Below are 25,115 nucleotides of genomic sequence, written 5' to 3'. Positions count from 1 at the left end.
ACTGGTGTGCTAGAACATGCCATAATCCAGAAATAGGGACTTTTGAGTGAAAGTAAACAAAGATTGTGGTAATGTTCTTAAAATTAGGAAAACGTTGTTTTCCCTATTAGCTTTACCTTCCTTAGATCTCCTTAGATATTTAGAAGATACAAGAGACATAGTCTTCCCTTGCAGTAAATGTGCTCTGGCTGTCTGATCCAAACAGTTACACCTGTTCAAGCAGGAAATACCAAATTTTGTATCAGCAATTAAATTTGGATTCTGTGTATTTGCAGTGGTGAGTAGTACATTTGCAGAAATAACTGAGAGTAAAATTTGTCTCCAGGGATGTTGGCCTTTCCAGCTTGCACATATTCATTGCTTGGAGACAAATTTCAATTAAGGAGAATAATTTTGCATGAATAAACTGAGAGGAGGTATAAGCTGTCCATAGACAATCTTTGCAGAAGAAATGATAACTAGATACAAGTCCAGGACTGTGGGGTGCTGGTAAGAGAAGCATGTGGTTTGTGGCTTAGCACAGTTTCACCCAGAAGCCATCTTAGACACAGCCTCCCTGGAGGTGTTTCACAGTTTAAGATCCTGTCACAGCTCTGGGGAAGGAACAAATATTCTCTCTGCAAAGAAAGCTATGTTTTTGTTTATTTGGCCTTTTCCATTTCAAATGCCTCGATTGCTGATGCCTGCCATATTGTTTAATGACCCGTCCCTCCTCAGGAAATACAGCTTTTAGGATGATACACATCCTGAACTATTTCAGCTGTGGTCCTGCTTTCTTTTCCTATTCTGTTCTGCTCAGTTTCTGACTCCACCTTCTCTGCTGCCCAGCCTCCTCAGTAGACAATGTTTTTCCATTTAATTTTATGAGACTGATGAAAGGCATTTTCATCCCCTCCCTCAGGACTGGAGAAGAAAAGCCCACATCTGGAGGCTATTCACAGCTGGACGATCTCTTCTGGCCTTCCCTGCTTTGAAATCAAATCCATGTAACCTTCTGTCTTAATACTCTGTTGCAGACATGGTAGAAAGAGGCTTTGTGAGAGGTTTCTGTGGAGAAACCAGTGATTCTGACATCCTTTTACAAGTGCATGACTTCGAGACTTTCTTCGCTACAAGGGAACTTTTATTTGGGTTTATGGGTTTCCTTCTTTCAAGGTCTCCAAATACACATTTTGGAAGCAATTAGAAAAGGGAGCCTTATTCTTCGGAGATGTTAAACGTACCCAGCAACAGTTAAAATGAGTTGTCTGAAACGTTGCATAGGTTCCAACATCCACAACTGACTTTGTCCAAATGGTCCAGCCAGTGGCCTGTGGGCTGCATTTTGTCTGTAGGACAGTTCACTCAGGCTTCTAGTAACTTCCACCACAGAAGAACAAAACTTCGTATTTCTTGAATCCTCCTTGCCTCCTTAGAGTAAATTGCTGTAATCTGACCCCTGCCAGCCAGGAAGTTGGATAATTTGTAATTCATTTTAAATACCTCAGAACAGAAATGTACTTGTTGTTGCTGGCTTTGCTTAGCCTGTATAGGCTTTTTTCTATGACTACATCATGGAGTGCTTTAAAATGCTTACAACCACACTCATCATTGTCATAAATGCCACTGTCATGACTAATAGAATAAAGATCATTGAAATGGTGGTCTGGAATTTAAGACCTGGCACAGAGGACACAGGTGTGTCTTTTCCCTAAAGTAATTAAAAAAAAACCAAAACTGTGAGGGGGGTGTCCCATTTGTTCCCCAATGGGAGTCTCTCTGTTCTTATGTCCTGAGAATGGCCAGCAGCTCCCTGTGCCTTTGCTGTGGGAGTTCACTGTTTTTCACCACTAGCCTCAGGTGTTTCACCCTGCACTGGATCTCTGGGACCTGAACGGGTCCAACTACCTAACTTCTGGCACCACTACTTGCTTCCTTGCCTGGAAACATCTGCCTTGGTGTTCCTTCTTGTATTCTGCAAATCTGAGCAGACTAGAGAGGCTGTATTCTTCTATGTTAGTATAATTTGGGAACCATTTGTGTCTGGTGTTGAATTTTTACTCTTAAAGTAAGTGAGCCCTATTCTGAAAAGAATAGATGTATTGTGTATGTACATGCACTCAAGATCTGGAAGAATATATTATAATAGATCTGTCCCAATTTTCTAGTGCTCAGTCCCAGAGAGACTGAAGGCATCCATTCACCTTTTGGTAAGCTAACTATTGCAGGATGTGATTTATGCTGTTCTATTTCACGTCATATCACTACAGGCACTGTTCAGCTCATGTGTCATAGCTCAGAGGATAGCAATAAACCACTGAACAAGAATGGCTTAAACCATGACAGATTTTATATGTACTTGTCTGTCTCAATTTAGCTTTCCAGGCCGCCCCACAAATGTAATGTAATTTAATGGTCTGCATATTTGGGCCATATTCAGCCTATGTACTACCTCAGTTTGACTCACATATTGTGGCTGTTTCCCTGGTAAGCCTGTTGAAGGAACAATGGGTCAATAGCTCTGAAGAATAAGTGACTATTTTTTTTTTTCTTTTCTCAATCTTGAGTTATTCTTGTAGTGAGGCAGAACATCTGGAATAGATATGTATTTTGGGAAATATGGCTGCTTTTGCCTAGAGCTAGTGTCTCTATATCCTCATGGAGCCAGGTGAATACCTTTGGAGCACTGGAATTAAATTTGCACTGACATGAAAGGCAAGCACAATGCTCACTACTCTTACTGACAACTTATTCTAACAGTCTGAGGAAACAAACCTAGCCATGTTATTACTAATGATTATTACTGTTATCTGCTCTATGGCAATGCTGAGAAGCCAGGCCCCGGCGTGCCAGATGCTTGTCAGAAATACTGCCCTTGGAAATCCATGTGATGCTGAAAGGCAGTAGTCATCACCAGCATGGCTATCACAGAGATCTGTGTCCCTTTTTCAGAGTGCAATGACTGGCCTGAAAGAAAACAATTTTCTTTCCAAATTCTCTTCAGTTTTGATACTTTGAGGAGTATTTCTATACATGCGACGCTGACCTTTGCACCTCAGTTATTGTGTTTCTGATGATCACAATGCTGTCATCAGGAGCAGCAAGACCTGCTTCTGGAGGTAATCAGTCCTGTCCCGCTGGGATTGTAGCCTCTTTGTGGCAGCTGGACATGGTCACTGCTGCAGCTCCCACAGACTGCTCTGGGACTGTGGTTCCTTAATAATTCTAAAAATCTGAGTCTTGCTCCCAGCATTGCAAGTGCTGTGCTTCCTTTGGACAGGGTGGTGAACCAAGGCAGGGCAGGGCTGGACAGGCAATTCTGCTGAAGAACTGGGTTTACATACACAGTGATGAAACTTTGTCTTGGAAGGACAGAGGCGAGTGAAATATGCTTCTTAAGGGAGGAGATAAGAAAATATCTGGTGTAATGGAAAGAAAGGAAATTTTTAGTTGAATATCAGGACTGACTTTTGTTGGTGTGTGGAGTAGCTTCCCAAGGAAAACCCAGTAATAGAAGCCTATCAGTTCTGGTCCCCAGTGCTGGACTGAACACAGCAGGACATACTGCAGACCAGGAAATTAACTTGCTTTGTCTGGGATTAAGACTATGGGTGTAATCCTGCACCACAAAAATCCAATGTGAGTGTTGCCAGTGACCTCAGAGAACACTGGTTTCTTCTAACCAGAAGGCACCAGTGCTGATTTTCCATGTCTTCTCTGCACTCTAAAGTGTTTCTTTATCAGTTCAGCTGTGCCATGCCCTTCCATTCAATTCTGCCGCTTAGTCCCTTCGGGCAGCTGTTAAGGAATGTTCCTGAGAGTTTCAGATGCACAGAGCATTAGAAGAGAGCCAGATATACTCACCTGCAGGGATGGGAGGGAGTACATCCCTGTTGTGCATGAGGCTTGCTAGACTGTGTTCATTTCACAGAATCACAAAATGGTTAAAGCTGGAGAAGACCTCTAAGATCACCAAGTCCAGCTGTCCAGCTAGCACCACCACCATGTTCACCAATAAACCATGTCCTCAAGTGCTGTTGAGTAACTGAAACTCACCATGGCCTCTGATGTGGCAGAGACAGGCAAAGGCAAAAAGCAAAGGAATTGATGCCTTTCTACCAGGCTTGGTCTCACTTCCCTTGTGCCCCCTGCTGCCCTGGGGCTACTCTGCCCAGTAGCCTTTACAGCAGAGGTAGGTGATTATTTTTGCTCTTTTGTGCTGATGACTGGTCCCAGTGGACATCTCTGTCTTGCCAGGTGCATCCCAGCAGAGCTATCCTCCTAGTTCTTCCCAGTGCTCCCAAATGCTAAGGTGTGTTAGTACTGGGGTACACAGGGCAGTGGTGAGAAGGGTGGAGGCAAATAACTGTGGTTTTAAAAGTAAATAATTTATGCAACAATAACCTCTCCACCCAGGTAATCACCTCGAACAAACATTCTGCATGTCAAAGGTGTTTCTGGAGATAAGAGTTAGCACAATGAGACTCCTGCTTTCTTGGCTTTATCTAGTGCTCAGCACTTAATGCCACCTTGCTCTCTGCTGAATGCCTCTAAGTGCCCCTGCAGAGGTTACCAGTCAGGGGCAAAACTTCAGGGGGAAGTCTTTGCACTGACAGTAAAGACACACTAAGCTTCCAATATGCTATGTGTGTGTTTTCCAAGAGGGCTGAACATAGCCCCTAAAACTTTGCCCATGATACGGAAAGTGAAGTATTTGCCTTGGGGAGAAAACGGACAGATATGGAGAAAAATACATCCTGATGGCTGTGAAATTAGGCTTACAGCTGCAAATTGTACTTGTGCTCACAAACCAAGTTGAGGCTTTTTTTTTTCTTCTTTTTTTTTTTTTTCCTTTTTTTTTTTCCTTTCTTTTCCTTTTTTAATACTTTTACAAATATTGGTTGATGGAGATAATTTCTTTCTCCTGGATTACCTGACCATGGAGAGCTCAGCGAAAGAAGTCCTGGAGTTTGCTTCTGAAGGTTCAAGGCTCAGGCTTGTGACCTTCCTGTGGTATATTGACAGGCCATTACCATGTTGTGATGGTTGCCTAGCAAGGTAGTGACACTTGTGCTGAGGAGCAATGACAGCTGTGTCACACCTGCGGGCTGGTGAGGCTGAAACTTCATAGTATTTGTTTTGCAACAGTGCAAAGCTTGCATCACTGCATCCCTAAGTCAGTGGGAGCTGGTGTAGTGACAGGGTGACACTGTCTACGTGCTCACCTAACTTGTAGCACAGAGTGCCCTGCAGTGGCTCCCTGGCTTGGCATTACCAGCAGCCCTGTGAGCAGAAAGGACAGAGCCTTGCTGCAGTCATAGAGGCAGAGACTGTGTGGGAGTTTTTTTTTTGTTGTGATGGAGTGAACAAGACCATGGTGTGTAAGAGTCCTTAGGCTGTGATGCAGAAACATTCTTGTGAGTGGCAGGGTTAGAGGCAAATAACCAACACCACTGCTGCTGCATGGCTGGAAAGAGTGTCGATGGTTAGACCTCAGAAAGTACCTGCCAGGGGAGATCCTCTTACTAGCAAGTGCATCCTATGGATGTCATCTTTTATCATCTCCTAAACTCATTTATCAGGAAAATTTAATTAATGCCATATTTGTATCACATAAATGACAGGGAGGAGGACAAGAACAGTAAGGTCAGATCAAACTGCACAGATGTATCTCTTAAGTGTATTTGAACAAGAAAATGCTATGGCTTCCTTCTTATAGCAAAGTGTGTATTGGGATGTGACAGGGAGATTGGAGACAGTATCCTGTCTTACAGTGCCACTATAGAGGATATGGGAATCAAGAATAAATAGTCTCCAGGCTAAAAACCTCAACAGATTAGGAAAGACATCACTCTGAAATGTATGAGGGGAATAGCGAGTGGAACAACTTTTTAATTGTTTCAGTCCCACTAACTTCTGTGTCCAGGTTGACCAGTGGAAGTATAACTTGGCACCCTCTAAAGTCTTGATCCCCTGAGAAGTCATATGAGGGACAAGATTAGTGTATTCTCCAGTTGGCACAAATCTGTAGGATCCCTGGCCCTGGAAATGAGATACAGGAGGTGAGGACAGGAGGACTTGTGCCTTGTGCTATGCCCCTAAGAGGAGGGCAAGCTGGGAAGACCCTGCAGTGCAAGCCTGGTGAGACCATGCTGGAGTACTGTCTTCTATTTCCCTGTTTGAAGTTCTCAAAGCATGCTAAAAACTGGAAAGGACCCAAAATGTAGTTTATGTAAATGGAAGTTAAGAATTGACTTAATCAAAGTCCACAAATATTTCACTTGAGAGATAGATTTCTAGTAGTAAACAGTGCTGGAAGAAAAGGTCTTGTCGAAATCTGGGTTACACCTATACTGGTAAATAAAGTGATCCAGGGTTAGTGAGGGCAAGTGGCCCAGCATTCATTTAAATAAAACTTCTTCTCCCCCAAAGAAGGTAGCCTTGCCCAAATAATCTATTAGGAATTATGGCCTGACCCATGTTGTCTCCTAACTCTCCCTGCTGTTAGGAGAATATCCTCCTGCTGTTCAGAAAACATTTGCTTCCACAAGCCAAAACTTGCCATGAAGCATGTGAACAAGATGGAAAATTGCCTGTCAGGGCTTGTGCATGTTTTGAACTGCTTAGGTTGCTAATAGTCACCTCACTGGTTGGCAGTGAAGACCATCTAGAAATAGGGTGTGCACTCTGAACTGTGAGGTTGGTTAGCTAGTGGGACGGTTTAGGGATAGTAAATTCCCTGCCATTTGAAGTTTTTCACTCTAGCTTGGATGTCACCCTAAAAAGATGGAGATTTAAGAGAAACCATGGCCACAATATGGGCAGGAGAAACCCCAAGTGTGAATGCTGTGCATGGGGTCAGAGCAGGTATCTGCTGTGTCCAGCTGTGTCCCTGAAAGGTGTGACCACTGCAAGGAAAGTGTCTGTGAGAACCTCCAAACAGTTGTAAAGAGACTCATTCTCCATCATCACTGCTAGGAGCCCTAAGCTCTGTGGAAAGCACTCGATTAAATCTGCCTCCGGGATAGGAGATTGAAGTGGCACTCCCTGCATTCCCTGCTGCTCTCTTCTGTGGGAAGTCTGAGCGCCTACACATAACCTAGTCGTTTAGAGAGGCTCTGGGCCCAGAAAAAGAGAGAGAAGATTTTTGGGGGTGGACATAGACATCCCAAGCCATGACTATTTTCCAAGCAGTGGTAGAATAAGCTGGCTAAAATCCTGCAGATATCAGGTCACTTTCCCTGCCTGCACATTTTGGTTATGGGCTAGTGAGTGGCATGTCTGACTCAGGGCACCAGTGAACACCTGGGAAGGTGGAGAAGGAATAGTACAGGAATCTTCCCATTAGGAAATACAGTAAACAAAGCCAGATTGGATGTATGGCTCCTCTGACACCCCTGCCTACGCCTTCCTGAATACATCCCCAAGGCAGCAATTGGTGCTGTCTGGGACAACCTGTACCTTACCATGTTTGATCTGCGACCCACAGTTTTTTTCTTTAGCAACAATGAGAAGACATCAGTAGCTCTTCTGTTCTAGAGGATCTTAAAGCTTCTTGAGGTCCTCAGAAGAGCTTTTCAAACAACAGTCTCTAGATATTCAGTGCAGAGTTTAAGGCAGCTGTAAAAATGGCTAAGAAGGTCTGTGGGGAAGTTCACTATAGATTTTAATTTTCATTTAATAATTAAAAAATGCTTTTTAATCTATGAAGAGAGGGGACCAGCATATCTGCTCCAACAAAGCCATGAAGCACACATTTAAGGTCTGTAACAGACTGTGGGTGGAAAGAAACACCAGTAAGTTCAGGAATGGTTTCATTTGGAATCTTAGCAATATTGTGCTTCTCCCGTCACCTTTGTACCAAACCTGGAGCATGATGATTGCAGAGGGAGCTGTTTTCCTGGTCTGCTGTGTTAGCCCTAGAGGTGTTTCAAGGCTGGAATAATAAATGTGGTACGGTAGGATTGAGTGAACTCTCCTAGGGCCGATTGGGAAATGCTCAATAAGGTTGGACTTCAGGTGTCCCTTAGCAGAGCCCAAGGGCATCCTTGCAATTGCAACACTGACAAATTTACCAGACACGGTAAAGGACCCTAGCACAGCCCAGTGGCCTGCTTTGAACGGGGCGTGGCTGACCTGTGACTGCATCCAGTCATGAACCAAAATGCTAGGGATGTTGAAAGTCAGGATTGCATTGGTAAAGCTGTGTGTGAGCCTTCACGACTGATGGGAGTAATTGACAATATTTATTTTCCAGCACTGGATTGGAGTGAAATATCAACTCTTCAATCCCTTGCTTTAATCCAGCCCTTTGAAATCTAAGTTCAAACCAAAGCAAAACAGAAAATTCTTGTTTTAAAGGTAAGGCGAGTGGGAGAGAAGCCCCTAATCAAAATGTCCTGATAACTGAAGAATCTGCTGGTGAAAACTAATATTGGAGAGTCATGCTGAGAGCAGGAGCTGAACCTTCCCACTTCTTACCCAGAGCTGAAGATTGACCATGAGTGACAGCAGCATGCTTGGGCAGTATCACTGCTCTCTCAAAGCCATCCTCTTTACCACGGACCTAGCCCCTAAATCTTCACCATGGTGTCCTCAGTGTATTGCACCCGTGTTTCAGCCTGGTGGGAGCAGTTGCTCCGACCTGTGTTCCCTCCTTTTCTCTCCAGCCAGTCTCCTAATTTCATAGCCTGTTCAAGGCTGAAGACTTCTTTTTCTCTCTCCTTTGTGTCATCCAGGAAACACACCCACCTCTCTTGCTCCAGCTTCATATTCTGCCTCACTCAGAGATTCTGTAGCTCATGTGAAGGAATTTCAAGCAATGCTAACTGTGGCAATTTTTTTAACCATGGAAATTTGAGATTGGAAAATCTTGCTTGCTCATCCAGTTCATTATTTTATATTCTAGCCTAGCCCAATTCCAGCAAGATTCTTGCCTGCAATACATTTTCCAGTTCATTATCCAGCCTGCATCCTTTGCTTCCCATGAGAAACTGTTCCACAGAGGACTACTTTTCAGTGTTTGGAAGAGGTTTCTACAGTTTTCTTTCCATTCGGCCTGACCTAATTTCTTTAAGTTCTGCCTAACATGCTAGCTGGGCTCTCTTGCCTTCATGGTTACCTTGTTCAGGTGATGGCAAATAATTCTTGTTCAGTCAAACTGTTTAACCACAATGCTTAATGCTTAGTAGTAAAGCTCAGCAACAAGAGTCCTTGGCTACCTGGAAAAGACTAACATTGAGATTAGCATGTTAATGGGTACACAGAACACAGCAGACTTTGCTGGTAGCGCTGCCTCTTTATTATAACAGTCACTTGACACACTCCATCACGAGGTCTGGCTTTGGTTGCTTTTGCTTTTGCCAAACTTGACACAAGCATCATCTAGCTCATGTCTGCTTCAGTAGTTTTATAGGGTTCTTTTTGGTTTTGTTTTTAATTTGTCATGACCACTTTGTTATTTCTTGAGAACAAGGCTGGCAGGGGAATAGTCTGTCTTATCCACATTTTAAAAATCATAATTACTTTTTCTTTAAAAAACTCAACAACCCACATTTTGAGCAATGTCTTGCATTAAAATAAATCACACTTTTTCTGTCAGAATCAGATCTTTTGTCATCTATGACAAAGGCCCCTGCAAACTTGGCTAAATAATGAGCTTTTGAGATATTGCAGCTTGGGCCTGCTCAGAAAAATATAATGGGGGCTAGGAAGGACAGTTGTTTATCTTTTTTTTTAAACTGTGAGCCTGAGTTTAAGACCTAAGTTATAACATACTTGTACAAAGACCCCTGGCAGTGGCTGCAGGGTCACCTTGTTCTGGCCTCCCTTGGGCCAGGATGCTGTTGCTGTACCTGGCCCTGTCTTTCTATGGCTGGGTCACCCTTGGGAGCTGATGTCCTTGGCCCATGCATGGAACTGGGGTTACCTGGGCATGCGGAAACCTGGCTATGAGGAAACAGGGAGGTGTGGAGAGGAGGAGAGAGAAAACAACAACAACAACAACAACAAAAACTTAACTGAAAGAAAGCCAAACCAAAAAAAACGAAAACCCCCCCCAAAAAAAAAACCAAAAAAACCAAACCAAACCAAAAAAAAAAACCCAGCAGAAGAGAGGCAGACGCCCAATTTCTCTGCTGGCTGTCTCCAAAACATTTTGTGTTTTTGTTTTCAGCCACTGGGGCACGCCTTTCCCTCAGGACTTATAGGGAAGCCTGGGTGCCCTGAAACTCCCCTGGCACAGCATACACATGCTGTATCCACCCAATGCCCATAGCAGTGACACCAACTGATTCCGGCATTCCTTGCTCCCACTGGGCCTCCAAGGCACAGGGCCAGGGCCCCACATTGATGTCACTGCTGCCCTGTCCTGACCTGTCTCCTCCCTGGTGTGCAGGTGGCTTCAGTGTGCTGCCCAGCACAGCATGAAGGCAACGGGAAGCGTGAGCCATGGAGATTGGATGTGACAGCAAGACTGTCTGTGAAGCCACAGTTCCAAAATGCCATAAAGGAATGGAAAGGAATCCCAAATCCTCATAAAAGCTGAGGAAAAAAGGAGATGCCCTCAATCCTGGGTGATTATCATGATATCCAGAAAGATTAAAGGTGCAATTGTAATATCTAGCATGATTGTTTCCAAAGCACCCACTGTAACAAAACCCCTCTACTCAGCACTGTAAGGAAAGCTGGTCTCATTATTCTCTTCAGACAGTATAGTAGACCTTGACTCTGATCTGTGCTTGCTAGCACCCTTGCTCTGTCAGGAAACCCAGCCTGAGAAACTCGCTTGTGCTTTTTGACCACCATGCTTACTGCATTACTTGCCATGCTGCCTCTTTATTCGTTAATCCTTCCCCTCCCAGTTTTCTCTTCCTCCCCTTTTTTTTTTTTCTTGTCAAAGCAAGGAGTTTTTAATAGCTAAAGAACGAAAACACCTCCCACGCCTTGCCTTAAAAAAGCTAACTCTCTGTCTTACTCACTCTTTTAGATTTCCAAACCTTTCCTGCTAGCTTAGATGTTTCATTTGAGGCGCTGGTTCCTCAAATACTAGCATGTGAGTAGAACTTTAATGAACTATGTAACTCCAATAGCCTTGAGAGGACAATCCATGTGAATAAATAAATCAGGTGTGGAATGGACACCATGGCATTTTGCAGGGATAGAAAAGTATTCTGATTTACATTGTGATTTGATTGGAAAAATGAGATATTACAAGGGACTTTATTCCAGATGGAGTGGTATCTCCCTTGCAAAAAAATTTAACAGTAGGCTTGAAGTTTTTCAGGGTGCTAAAGTCATAGTGATGCAGATGGATTTATTAAATAATCTTTGGAGGCTTCCTCTAACTCTGCTTATTCTGATTCCCCATGGTGAAATGGAGCAAAAGATAAATTGAAGCAAAGAACAATTGCTTTTGCTGTCAAATTTCCATGAGTGAAACCAAAGTGCAATGTGGCTTAACTGTATTGTTTCAAATATTTATTTTTTTTTTTGCTTTAAAACATATTAAACATATCTTTGACTCCAAGATCACCTGCATCTGTATGAAGTACTTTTTGCACAGATTAATTTTAGGTCTTCTAATTTTTTCATTACCAAAACAGAATGTCTCCTGCTGTCTTTGTGCTGATTCCAGTATCAACAAGGATCCCCTGTGCTTTAGATTTGCATCTGTGACAATGACTCCAAAGACCCAACCTTATAGTGTGTGGAAACAAGGGCTATTTTGAACTATCAATCCAGCCATGGGTATGTGGAGCTTAGCACAGTTTACTCTGTTCCTGGACTTAGGTTTGTACACTGCATTGTGTTGCATACTGCTGGAGTGAAATTCCTAGCAACACCCAATTAAAACAAGCACTGAATGTTTACTCCCCATCACTGCCACTGCTTTGACTGCAGTGTAAACGCACCACTAATGACTTGGCTGATGGGAGGGGAAAATGATGTGTCAAAGCCAAGTACAGAACTAGGAATTTGGGCCACCAGCCAGCTGGTTAGATCACAGTGTGTGCCTCTAATGAAACACATTGATTTGTGACTCTTACAATAACATTTTTAGGAAATCACTTCGCTGGGTATTTATTTGTGTGTTGGAGCAACCTGGTCGGGTTGGAAAACTAAAGCAGACACTGTTTACAGAGCAAGAGTAAAATTTTAAGAATCAGATTAATTAATCATTGGAATAACTTTTCTAAGGATGTGATGAATTGTCCGTCATATTCTACTGCACGGTCAATACCAGATAGTTGTCTAAAATATGTGCTATAGCTCTGGTAGGAGTTCTGTGTATCACTAGAAGTGGTTATCTAGAGTTATTTGGGTTCTGTTACACCTGAGAGGAGACTATGTTGTTGCAATGGTTCCTCTTGATTATAAAAAACCCCAGGAGCCTGTGGTAGTCATTGAGTCTGGGTGTTTGTGATTCTGAGTAGTAACAGACTGAGATCTTGTCAGTGGTAGATTTAAAAGTAGCAACGATTTTCATAGAGGGGACTACCAAATTACAAAGGCTCATTCTGCAGAAGTGGATGCTCTGCCAATCTAGTGGCTGATATAATGTGCTGTGATGATTTAGCAAGCTCAGAAAGAATTAAACCATCAATAAAATTACAGACTTGGTACATTTCAAAGCCTCTGTTCAGATCTCATGGAATTTCTTGGTTCCTACATGTTCAGTCAGACAGAAAGTCATGGGGGCGAATCCATGATCACCTTGTAGTGTTTCACTGGATGCCTCAGAAGAGCAGATGGGAATAGTGAGCAGTGGATAAGGTAAGCATTTATCTGCTTGGAGTTTTGTACAAACCTTTTCTGGACTGGCACCTCCTTAATATCCTTATAGATCTGTGCATAAATTAGTGGTTCTCTTGTCTGTTTGCAGTTTATGGTTAGCTAAATTACATAAATACTATTTTTTTTCCTGTGTGCTCTTGTGACCACATCCTAGAGTTTAGGTCCTCTGTGAAAAGCAACCCCCTAACCTTATGTATTATATATAGTCTTACATTTCCTATCCAGAAATTAAGACATCTAGAATCTCTAGTGAGTCCTCAAAGTCTTTTTTGCTGCATCTGATTTTTCCCTTTTCATGTCTGCTTTCTGTGTGGATTTTGAGTGTCTGACAACCATAAAGATTAGGAAAAAAATCCAGACAACTATGACTTGTTTCAAGAAAAAAAAAAAAAAAAGAAGGAAAAAAAAAAAAGTGGTTAGGTCCAAACTGACTGACTTGTTTGTCCATCTTTAAGATGCATTTACTTAGTCCAGTTAGATCTTTATTTATGCCACAGTCTCAGTGTCTAGCAATGTAAGCTGATCATCTTAAAAAGAGAATTCACTTTTAAATGTGCTTAGGCTAGAAAAAAATACGCCTGGTGAGGTCATTTGCAGAGCAAGAGTTAATGCATCATGCAAACAGCTAAATAAAGGTTACAATCTGAGTGGAATTATTCAGAGCTCAGGGAGAAATCTGGCATTTGCAGTCTGTCACTGGATTTGAGAAGTCTGGCTCTCTCCATGTCACTGTCACTCGGGAGACATCCTGCTTTCTGTGCAGCAGTGAGGGAGGGAACTGCGGCTCCGAGTGATCTTTCTGTAAAAACAGCAAAAACAGGAGCGGTGGGAAGTGTCATGTGCAAGGAATGTGTGGAATGAGGGGTGAGTATGAGCCTGTCTTTGTCCAGTTTTCACAGAGCAACTCTATGGGTGAAAATAGCCACCCTTCCTCCTCTCCTTTCCTCTTCAGGTCAGCTGAAGAGCCAATGTCAGGACAGCAAATGGTCCCTGATATCCCTGGAGCATTGCTGCATGGGGGGCTATGGGGAGTCATGCGCCTCTTGAGACCCGCCAGTTAAATATTGCAACTTTTGGGCCCTATATGGCAAGGTCTCCTTGATCTTCTTTTCCACCAGCATCTCTGGGAGTTGAATTCGTCACTTTGGGGCAGGATACACCCAAGCCAGGATGTAGATGGTGATAGAGCCATGATAAAAATGCATCACTTGTCAACGCCCAGGATTTTTTAGAGTTGGCAATCTCCACAGTGGTGCTGTGTGATGATTTTGGGGGGTTTTGCATTTTGTTTCCTTGTTTTGTTTCTATAAGTCAAGCATTTGGCTGATTGCACAGGAAATCAACTGCTCTGGGCATTCACTTCAATGGATGAATTTTAAACGAGTCACCAGGGACTGGCTGTTGCTGAGTTCAAAGAGAAAGAGACATCCAAAAACTCTAGCCAGGGCCAAATTATGGTGGGAAATATCAGATACAAAGAGGAGAAAACTGAAGGCACAGCAGGGTGAAAGACTGATACAGCTTGATTTTCCTGTCTATAATAGGTCAGATTGAGGTGAGATTAATATAGAAAATGCAAAAAAACCAAAAAAACAAAAAAACAACCAACGAACCAAGATCTAAACCAAAACCAGATAAAATCCCCATAATTTTGCAAAAGGGAGTTTGTTGAACATCAGGAAACATGCTCTGATGTTGGTGTTCTATGAGTTATATGCAATAATCTGGGGAAATTTAATGTGATACTTGACAAAATATTGTGAAAAGTGTTAGAAAGAATAGTTTCATGCAGGGCAGAAGGTGAGCAAAAGCCCAGCTCCTGCAATTATTCCTCTTTTTTTTCTTTTTCCAGTGATTTCAAGTGTGCCCAGGCTCAGATAATTCCAAGAGACAGACCTACACCCCATTTCAGAATCAAGGTAAAGAGTTTGTGCTCATAAAAATGTTAAAAAAAAAAAAAAAAAAAAAAAAGAAGGCTATGGGGGGAGGAATTTCAAGGGAAGGAATAAAGGTATAGAAGTCTAAACTTCAGTGTTGCTTCCCCCAGCATAGAAGTGAGCAGCAGAGACTCCTGAGAAGAAGACTAGAGAAAGATTGCCATCTTCTGGAAGGATAAATATCTGCCGTTATTCAGAATACTAAATCTGCTATAAGCATATTTTTTAAACCATAGCATATTTCTGATAACTTTATTTCCCAACATGAATTCTTATCCATATTAAACTAATTCAGTTTAATTTCATTGATATATATGATCAGCCTTAGAAACTGACAGAGAATCTTGGGTTTTAATGATAGTCTAACCAAGTTTAAAATTAGGAAGGTGTTAAGGATTATCAGTAGATCTGGACTTTATCTATTCTTGAGTTTGTAAACCAGGCTTGCTGCTTTTTTTTTTTTTTTTTTTTTGTTTTGTTAAATTTAAGGTGTCCAGATGCGGAAAGACTGAAAAAAAGAAAGAAAAAAGAAATCACTCTCTTTTTAAATGGCATCAGCTGTTGTTCTACCTACTTAAGTAAATTAAGTACATCTGTTTCAAACAGAACCTTTTTATTAATCAAAATCCTTCAGGAAGTCCATGGAGTACAGGGACATTTAGCATTGCTTTCAGTTAGTCCGTCTTAGAAAAGCTTATCTATATTAGAGGAGTTTATGCAGTGATGGAGATTAAAATAACTGCAGAGCTACTGCCCATTCTGCTCAGGGCAGGAAGGGTCAGGAGCCCGGGATAGGACAGCCCATGTGCTGAACCGTGAATTTCTCCTTCTGCTGCCGTGCTGTGTGGGGCCGTCACAGGCTGTACTGTCACCCAGAGCTATTCCAGCAACTGCCTCCAGCCTCTGGGCTCTGCTGTTGGAAACCGGGGGGAGTAAGGATGGATGGGCCACTTGTTTCCTTTGTCTTGGCAGAGCAGCATGCAGGGAATCTGCCTTGCTCCCTCCCAGTGGTGGTGCAAGCTTCACCCACTTGGCACTGGGCAAAGTGCTTGTGGGGAAGAAAAGATGTGTCTTCCTTTGGGATGTTCCCCTGCCTTGCAGTTTGATTCAGTGCAGCTCTGCTCCATGGCATCTAGTACATTCTCATGAGAGGTGATGTTGTTTTACTTTTCATACGTTTGATACCACACAGGTATTTTGAGAGCCTTTAAACTTTTGGGACAAGAGATCAGAGGTGACTCTGTGTGAATGGGAATCTCTGTCTCTTCTTACTAGGTTCACAAATTCACCCAGTGTGAACCAGCTGGGATTCCCAATGACCTTCACATTTTGGTAAAAGCTGCCACAACAAGTGACACTGACAATCTATCTTATTCTTCTATGCTTTGACTATTTGGCTTGACTTGCTGCTGTTTCAAATACCTCCTTCATGTAAGTGATGCCATGGTGTCAGCCTGCCACTCAGCAGCTCTTCTGCTAAGGGGCTCCTTTTGGCATCAAAATTTCCAGTGCCCAGGGGAAGAGCTGTATTGGTATCCCTTCAGGGACTGAAATCCCCTGTCCTCAGAGTAGATGCAGTTGCATAAACATTCCTCCCCCCATTTTTTTTTTATTCTGCCCTTTCTGCAACTATCAGGTGTGGCCAGGAAGATATCCTAGGGCTAGGATGCTTTTGGTCTTTGCCTTTCCGCTGAGACAGTGCACACTGCAAGGGGTGACCTGACACCAAAGGTGCTGGCAGTTTCCCAGCTAAGGTCACTCCTCCCCTGTAGCACCAGCCAAAGCTGCCATCTTCCTCCATACAAGCTCCCAAATAGCTGCCACATGAGGGTGGCTGGAATCTTTCGATGTTTTAGAGAAACTTTCTACTCAGTTAATACAGGTCACTCTTCTGCACTTAATCCCAGCCCGTCGCACCAATCGCTTCCCATATAATCTCCCAGAACAGCTGTGCTGTGATTGCATTGTGGATTACAAAATGACCATTTTCCACAAAACAGCTGCTGATCAGAAGGATAGCATTTAATAATCACTGGTGAGGAGAAGGAGGAGGGGACCAGACAAAGGAGGAAGGGATTTTGCTGCAATTGAGTTTCTTGGAGGATACAGAGATGAACAAAACAGCAGACAAAGCGTGAGTTCCACTTCTGTGCTCTTCATCCAAATTAACAGGACTTCAAATACTTGCTACTAAGGTAAATTCAGCTATCATTCCTTTTGGGGATATCTAGATATTATGGTTGGTTGCTATCAGTGAGTGCTTGGCTTTTGTGAAGGGAAGCTTTTCTAACAATGTTTTCAGGAAGTATTTTCAGATTTGCTTCTCATTCCATATGTCTTCTGCGTCCTTGATCCACTTCCTACTTCTGACTCATTTGTTTCTTATACTTTTTATGTCTTTTCCTTAAGACTCTTCCTGAAATTATACAGCCTTTCAACTACTGTCATAAATCAACTGGAGAGAATATTTTTCCCACTACTGAAGATTTAAATTAGAAATATGATTTTTGTAAATATTGTGAGTGGAAGTTTTTTGTTAAATAAAAGCATTAGCAACCCAAAACCTGATGACAGAATATCTTATAATTAAGCATTGATGAAAAACTGAAAAACTTTGTGTGCTGAAGGTTTCAATTTTCAGGTAAAAACTGTAGTTTTGAGAAGAGCAATTTTGTCTGCAACTTCCTTTTCAGTCGTAAGCCAAATTTTCCACCAAAAACACCTTTCAGTGAGAAGTTTGCCACTAATCTTAGCCAGAAACTTTTCCTAGTAGGTGTCTTTTCTGCAAAAATGGTGATATTGAACATGCCTTCGAATCATGAAAGCCATTAATTATGGCATCACTAAGACATTACCTTCTCCAGGGTGCAGAAAGAAATGTCCTGGTAAAGAGACAAAAGAAGCCAGAGTATGAAACAACACAAGAAAATTTCAGGACCCAAGTATTGTCTTGCTTTCAATGAGGGTTTTCAGGGTCAGCACTGCTTTCTCAGTGTGATGAGATGCTAATAAGATCCTGGTTTTCAAGAGGAGCTTCTGCACTCTCTTTGTTGACCTTGTTTCCAAGCTTGCTGGGTAGCACAAAAAAATTATTCTAACTGCACCACTTTTATCTGTGGTGCAGTCACAGACAATGCAAAGCTGGTTATTGTATTGTTTATTTATAGTGATGTCCACAGAATGGTCTTTCTCACTTGTTCAGTGTTGGGTGAGTCAGCTGAAGTTAAGTGAAGAGGACCCACAGCAGGCAGTGTCTGTACAAACTGAATCTATTCATGGGTAAATAGATTTTCAGAGTCATAAATAGGAAAGGGTGGGAGTATCTGGATGAAGTTGTGCCAAACATAGGGAGTGCCACGTAGGAAGAGACATGCATTGATTACATGAAAGTTGATGTGTGGGTAGATGACATCTAATCAATCTATGGAGTGATATTTTGGGGTTCTCAGGAGTCAGTGCAGGGTTTTGCAGGAACCCTAAAGTCTTCATATTCCCTCTGAGTGAGAAAGTCCCTGTTTCACAAACTGCTTTCTGAATTACTTTAAAGGATGAGATGAAATCAGTATGAATGTTTGTAGCAACATTCACCCTTATAGGAAAAAACCTTTGGTACTTTGTGTGAAAGCAAAGATGCTGTCATCCCACCACCCTACCAAATTTCTGATGTGCAGATGAGCTCTCAGGTGGAAAGTGCTGCTCTGTGGCTTGTACTTAAGCTATCAGGTCTGGATAGCTGGGTGTTCTCTCTGAGCCGGTCACTGCTTTGATGCGTGACCTTCAACAGAATGGGAACATTTTCCTGCCTTTTCCTACTGAGAAATCACTATACTCTCTGCCTCCCTAGGTACAGTAATGAGCTGCTTGAAAAGTGTTTTGGGACACTTGGCAGTAAGATTTCTCATTTAGTTGGAAAGAGCATCCATTGTATCTCATGTAAAGGCAACACATGATATTCAGGGAAGTTGGTTAACAGTTTCTCCCTGTCATCTCTGAGATGTACTAATGTGATGTTCCTTGTGTTTTGCTCATGTGCTCAGACTCCTCAATGCACTCAGTCCTGCTATGTCACCCTCTCTTCCCCAGTATAGATATTCAGCATATTTTGTAATGTTGAAGCTGAATAGGTCCACTGCCCTGGCTTTCAAGAAATGGTTCTTCCATGCTGGGTGAGATGTTTGGATGTTGTGAGGAGGGAAGAGTGTTCATAACCCCTCCCCACAGCTGCATGCTGGGAAGAGGTGGGATTCATAAGGCTATGTGGGACAAGTGGCTGGTGTGATGGTCTCTCCTATTTGTGTGTTGTAGATGGAGCTGCTGAAGGGACTGCCATTGCACCGCACTTTCCTGGCTGTCATCCTGAACCTGCTGGCTCTCACCCTCTCCACCACAGCCTTGCTGGGCAGCTACTGGTGCACTGGGACCCAAAAAGTACCCAAGCCTTTGTGTGGGAAGAGCAAAGCCTCCCAGTGCGTGGGTGTCCCCATGCCATCTGATGCAGATGCGAGCAATGTTTCATCTGAGGACACAGTGCACTACAGCTGGGAGACTGGAGATGACCGCTTTGCCTTCAGATACTTCCACACAGGGATGTGGCTTTCCTGTGAAGAGAGCATGGAAGGGCCAGGTAGTGTGTTGCTCAGGCAGCCACAACATATTGCCTCGTATTTACTCCACAGAAGTTTGAAACTGAAAGGTAGAATACTGAGAACATGTGGAAGAAAAGTATTCTTCCTTTTCCTAGATGGTATCAGCCCTGTGCACTGGTGCAGTTAATATATTTCTGTCCTTCACTGGAATGTTCACAGAGCAGGGAAATGGAGAGTGGTTGTCTCCGGTGTGCCCTTTGATCTGGAATAGGGCCTGTGAAGTGTAAGTGATGATGGTGGTGGCAGTGACTTTCTGATAACACTGTTCATCCTGTTGGGAATTTCCATGAGCCTCCTTTCCCTTTCCCCATGTCTCCATTCCTGTACACAGTTTACTTCATGCTCTTCAGGGTAAATTTGTGCATGTTCTCAGAAATTTAAGTACGGTGATTTTATGCAGATGTTAATTTTTAGCTATGCTGTGAGGACTACAATAGTTGGTGTTCTCAAATCATCAAACTGAGTAGTTTTGTGTTATTATACAGAGACTGGGCTTTTCTTAAAAAATACCCAAATAAATAAAATAGAGAAAGGGAATTACTACCTAATAGATACAGAGAAACCATGGAGGATCTGAACCCAAAGGAACTAAAGCTAGGAGATAAATTGACCTAAGGATTAGAGCTGCAATATTGTACTTGCTTTTAGTTTTTGTGATACTGTGACAGGTTCATTAGTGATTTTTGACCATGTGGGACTGGCGCTGTGAATCCTGAAGTGCCAGGGACTGGTTGTGCAACCTTTACGAGAACCCTTTGGTGCTTCCCTTCACCCTTGACTTGTTCCTGCCCAGACCTGCTCAAGTCCTTCTGCTGAACCTGTGCCATGCCAGCACAGGTGGGTGCTCTGCAGTGCTCAGATGTCCTTTACTGCCTGGCACACACATCAAGGATCAGAACTAATCCAGAAGGTGGCCAACACAGAGATTTGTACCTAAAAATAGAGTGATGAAAGTCACTTTCATCAGGGCCATTCCCCTGAGCCCACCACCCTCCCTTCAGCTCTGCCCAAGTATAAACATCTAACCTTCTTTAACCAAGCCATCCTTCCAGTATAGTATTTTTCATCTCTGTTTCTGTCAGTTTGAAAATAAATAACTGGTGAAGAAAAGAAGACAGAAGGAGGGGTTGGAGCAGAAGGGAATGTGCTTGAAATTCTCATGTCCTTACAAGTGGGCTGCTTTTTGTTATGAGCATTTCCAGAAGGGCTGTGGAAGGAGATGAGTTTATTTAGGACTGGTTTGGGTTGGATTGTGTTTCCATGATGCTTGTGGGAATGAAACTACATCCCTCGACTGATTTCTCTAAACAACTTTTCTGTCCACTGAGCAGTCCTGGAATAACCCCAGTGCCTGAAGGAACAGAGAAAGTATGTAACATCTGGATCGCAGCAGAACACGGGATAGAGCACGGGATAGAAGAACAGTCAGTCTCAGTCTCCTGCTTCCTATAAATCAAGCACAACCCACCCACTACTGTGCATCTTTGAAACAACTGAGTAGACAATAAAAACAACAAAGAAGGGACTACTCTGAACAAGAGGAGTTTGAGTTGTGCTAGAGAAAGGATTTCATTTTCAGGCTAATCGCAGGATCAGTTTAGATGAGCCATTACTGAATATCCTCATTAAAGTTCTAGGTGAAGTAGCAAATTGCAAGTTAATGAGAACCGCAGATGGCACTAAACCGGGTAGCGTCCTGAGAGCCGTGGATGACAGAAATAGCACAGGAGATTTGGAAAGATTAGAACTGGGGATAGAAATTAAGAAAACTAGATTCTTACATGAAGCGATAAAGTCTGGGAGAAAATACTGTGCCAAATGGAGGAGAGGACCCTCAAATGCAGTAATGCAGTATGCAGGGACAGAGACTTACAGATAATAATGATGGACCCTCAGCTGAGACAGTAGTTTTCCAAAGCAAATATTAACACAATTTGTTGAAATAGCATGCCTAAAATGTGAGGACCAAGGACCATATTTCTGTATGAGTTTGCCATAGAAGGGGAAATTGCATCTCTGTCACAAAGGATTTCACTTGGGAAGTTTTTTTTTTTTTTTTTTTTTTGCTTTCTTTGAGAAGTGGTGCTAGAAATGATCTTCTGAGATTAGAGTGTGTGGGAATTCAGCAGAAGTGATGGATCCGCAGTCTGTTAAAAACTACACCCTTAATAGACCTGATCATCAGTAATGTTGTGAATGAGTAACAACAGACTTTTTATATTCAGCAGAGGCTAGTAAGATTTACAAATTGCTTAATCTTTTTTTTCTGAAAAGGTCATTTCTAGTTTTGCAGGCAAATGTTGCCTTCCCATCCTTTGCCTCAGTGAAGGTCTGGAAAGATAGAAAAAGATTGGAAGTGAGATGGTCTGATGGGTAGATTCAAGGATGCTTGGATGCATACACTGAAAAGAGAGTGAGATGAAGAGATTTTCTTTTCCCCTATGTTCCTGAATTGTTTTATAAACGAAAAGCTTTGGTTTTGTGTTTCAGAAGAGAAATGCCGCAGCTTTATTGAGCTTTCACCACCAGCAGAGAGAGGTAAGAGCAAATCCCTGTATTTCACTGTAGCTGTACAGTGCACCTTCTAGGGACAAGGGACCTGCGGCATTTTGCCTGTGTGTGGACAGCAGGTTGGGTCCTCAAAGAGCCAGGTATGAAATCCTGTCCTCGTGGTTGCTAAACGATAAAAGATTTCCTCCCAGATGTTCACATAAACCACTGCCATTTGTGAAGTCAGTGCTAGAAACCTCAGATTTCCTCTAGTATGAAGTGGGATTTGTCTCATGTAGTAAGTTGCCTGGTCTGGGGTTGTCATCTTGCTGCAGTAAAGGGGAAGAGGATGGATACAGCCTCTGGGCAGTTCCTCCCATACAGGCTACCTATTAACTCAGTGCTTCAGTTTTGGGTCTAATACAATGAATCCAGAAGCTGAACCACCTCTTTGTGGTAAGTGAGCAGGACATCTGAAAGTTATGCTTTCAAGATGAAATCCCTGCCTCATTAAATACAAAACTACATTTGGGTAGGAGAGATCACCCCTCCTGTCATTGTCACATGTCTCAAATCACCCTGTGGATAGCTTCAGTATACTTTGATGTAAGTGTACATATGCTATGGAGATTCTACTTAATGAAGGCTTTTCAGTTGCTGTGGGCTTGCTAACTATTCCCTGAGATGGAGGCTGGAGGCAAGTCATTTCAGAAGATGTTCATATATGAAGGGAAAGGCCTGGGGTGCAGAACCTGTGACAGCATTCAAACCCTGAAAGCAAGGGTGTAATAAATTCTGGGAATTTGAAAGTGCCATTTTCACCCCTTCCTGCACAAAGTATCATCTTTACATGACTGGTGCAGATGCCATGGTATGGCTGGGTTAGCATTGCACAAGGGGGTATGACTTCTGACTGTGGGATGGGCTGGCTGAGCTGGGTGTGTGCAGAGCAGCTCCACAAAACACAGGCAACATTACAAGACCAAATTACACATCATTAGCCTGGACTCTCAAGGAAAATGATGTAGAGGTCTCTGTGTATGTGTGGTCCCTGTTACCTCCAGAATACTTTTGACAGGCTGACCTTTAATGAAATATCCTCCTTGATGGTGCTGCAGCAAGTAAGCCGGCTCCTTTAAACAGGGAATGCAGCTCATCTATTTCTGCTAAAGAGCTGAGTGACTCTATGGCACTAATGATGTCGAGTATTCAAGTCAGTGCCACATTAATTAGGGTTTTCTTCACACTCCTTTTCCCCAGCTGAATGTCTCCTCTACAGCCATTAATAGCTGCTAACAGTGGTGTTCACAGTGCTGCTTCATTTGTCAGATTAATGTTTCTTCCTCAGTGAATCCTTTACTTTTCCACAGCCCAGCATTACAGAGTGCCTTTCTTCATTCTCCTTCAGTTCTTACTGCGCAGCTGTAGAACTCAGCTCAGCTGTGGACTCTGGTATCACTTAAATCACACTCAAAATCCCAGCATGAAAGTACCTGCACTCTGTTCAAGAAGCAGGGTGAGCGGTCAGTGTTACTGCCCTGGCTGGATATCAACCCCAAGGAACTTACTTTCATTGTAATTGGGATTTCAGTGAGAAATACAGGCTTGCAAGAGGCTTCCTGAATTCCAGAGGCCATGTCCCAGACAGTCATGGATGCACCATATATTTCTTAAATAGTTGAGTCCCATTTTAAAAGTTTATTGCTTTTGTTGTCATTAGAGCTTGGATGTGTTTGTGGCCAATCCATGACCATTAGATTTTATGCTAATAGTCAACAGCTTCCCTGTCTTTTTCTCTTTGCTTTCCTCCTTGCTGTTTATGAATAATGCTGGCTTGTTTACAGAGGGCATTTTAGATCCCCTCAGCTCTGCCATGCTAGAGGAGCCAAGTCATCCTCTGTGACATGCACTCTGTCCTCTATAGGATCCATTGATCCCTTGCTCATAGGGTGGGAAGATTGCTTTTGGGTGTTTACTGTTTTCCTTTGTTCCCTTTTATCCAAAGGACTTTCTTTCAGGATTGGGCTGAGAGAAGGGAGTACTCTTGAACATGGTTTCATCCTGTATTCCTGGCAGGAATCCTGTGGCTGTCACTGGGATCAGAGATGCTGTACATCAGCTTGCTGCTCATCAGCTTCATCCTCCTGATGGTGGAAATTCTGCATACTGGAAATCCTGTCTGTGGGATGAAACTCAATGCCTTTGCTGCTGTATCCTCAGTGCTGTCAGGTAAGTGTATTACTGTAATCTTGGAATCTCAGCACTGGAGAGCCTGCTTTTCCACTCAAGGCTGAAGTATACTGCTCTGGCTCCTGCTGTAACTTCTTTGCTTTGTCCTTTGTGTCCAGGTCTCCTTGGGATGGTGGCACATATGATGTACACTCAAGTCTTCCAGGCAACAGTTAATCTGGGACCAGAAGACTGGAGACCTCACACATGGGACTATGGCTGGGCATTCTAGTATGTGAGCTCTGAAGCCATCTTCACCCCCCCGCCAGCCTTTACAGCTTCAGCCATGCCACCTGCTTCCTCCTCCTTTCTTGACCTTCTGTGTGTTCCAAAGACAGGTGTATCATGGTTCTCCTACTACTAATCTCCTGTCTTTGCCTCACCCTCTTTTAATAAATGGCGGCTGAGGTACTTAAATTAATAGCTACCAAAGGATTGGGAAAACAATGGGGTCACACCTAAACAATTGCTTTCAGCCCTGCTGACTAATTAGGCTTGCCCCTCTGCTGGTTTGCCCTGTTTGGTCTCAACTCTTCCCTGTGTGCAGAGGTCAGTGTCAAACTTGTAATGATGCTCTCAAACACACCTTGTTTTTCTGCAATTTTAATAAGTTGCATGCTGGTTTGGCACCTTCACTAACCAATATTGGGCCAAAAGGCCTATTCCTGCAACACCAAGCCTAGACATATGCCTAAAGATGTGGGCACAGCTCAGCCCCCAACCAGCAGTCACACCATCTTCTCCAGTGCTGGCTCAGCCATATAATGGCAGCTGCACTGGAGACCAAGGTCATCTTAAGATGGTACTACATGCAGGAAGGAGGAAAAGCAAGGAATAAACCACAGGGTCACTTGTGAGCCAGGAAGAGGAGCTGTGAAAAGCAAGTGGCTCAGTGTGCCTTTCTCTAAAGGATAAAGCAGCCAAGCAAAGCAGACATGTCACTCTAGTTCATATCTGTGCCCAATGGGTTCTGCCTGGCAAATCAGGGAGAATTGGGGTGTGTCATGGTGTTTCTTACCCTACATTGCTTTTCACAGCA

General features: G+C 43.0%; 1 protein-coding gene across 5 annotated transcripts in view; it reads left to right on the top strand.

The window, feature by feature from the left end:
• The window catches only part of GSG1 (germ cell associated 1), a 90,208-nt gene that overhangs the window by 63,904 nt on the left and 1,189 nt on the right, over positions 1-25,115 (top strand). Inside the window, exons 1-7 of one of the 5 annotated variants that reach the window (XM_030262848.4) lie at positions 11,897-12,753; positions 13,464-13,638; positions 14,627-14,693; positions 19,017-19,335; positions 21,848-21,895; positions 23,924-24,076; positions 24,196-24,307. In XM_030262848.4, the coding sequence (XP_030118708.3) occupies positions 19,017-19,335; positions 21,848-21,895; positions 23,924-24,076; positions 24,196-24,307 (632 nt within the window). In that variant the 5' untranslated portion in view covers positions 11,897-12,753; positions 13,464-13,638; positions 14,627-14,693. Of the gene's footprint in view, positions 1-11,896; positions 12,754-13,463; positions 13,639-14,626; positions 14,694-16,441; positions 16,907-19,016; positions 19,336-21,847; positions 21,896-23,923; positions 24,077-24,195; positions 24,308-25,115 lie in introns of those variants that run through there. The other 4 variants (XM_072923317.1, XM_030262849.4, XM_072923318.1 and 1 more) reach the window with 4 other exon arrangements.

The sequence above is a fragment of the Taeniopygia guttata genome, chromosome 1A (genome assembly GCF_048771995.1).
Source record: "Taeniopygia guttata chromosome 1A, bTaeGut7.mat, whole genome shotgun sequence".
Lineage (NCBI taxonomy): Eukaryota > Metazoa > Chordata > Aves > Passeriformes > Estrildidae > Taeniopygia > Taeniopygia guttata.
This window is presented reverse-complemented; position numbering and strand designations above follow the sequence as displayed.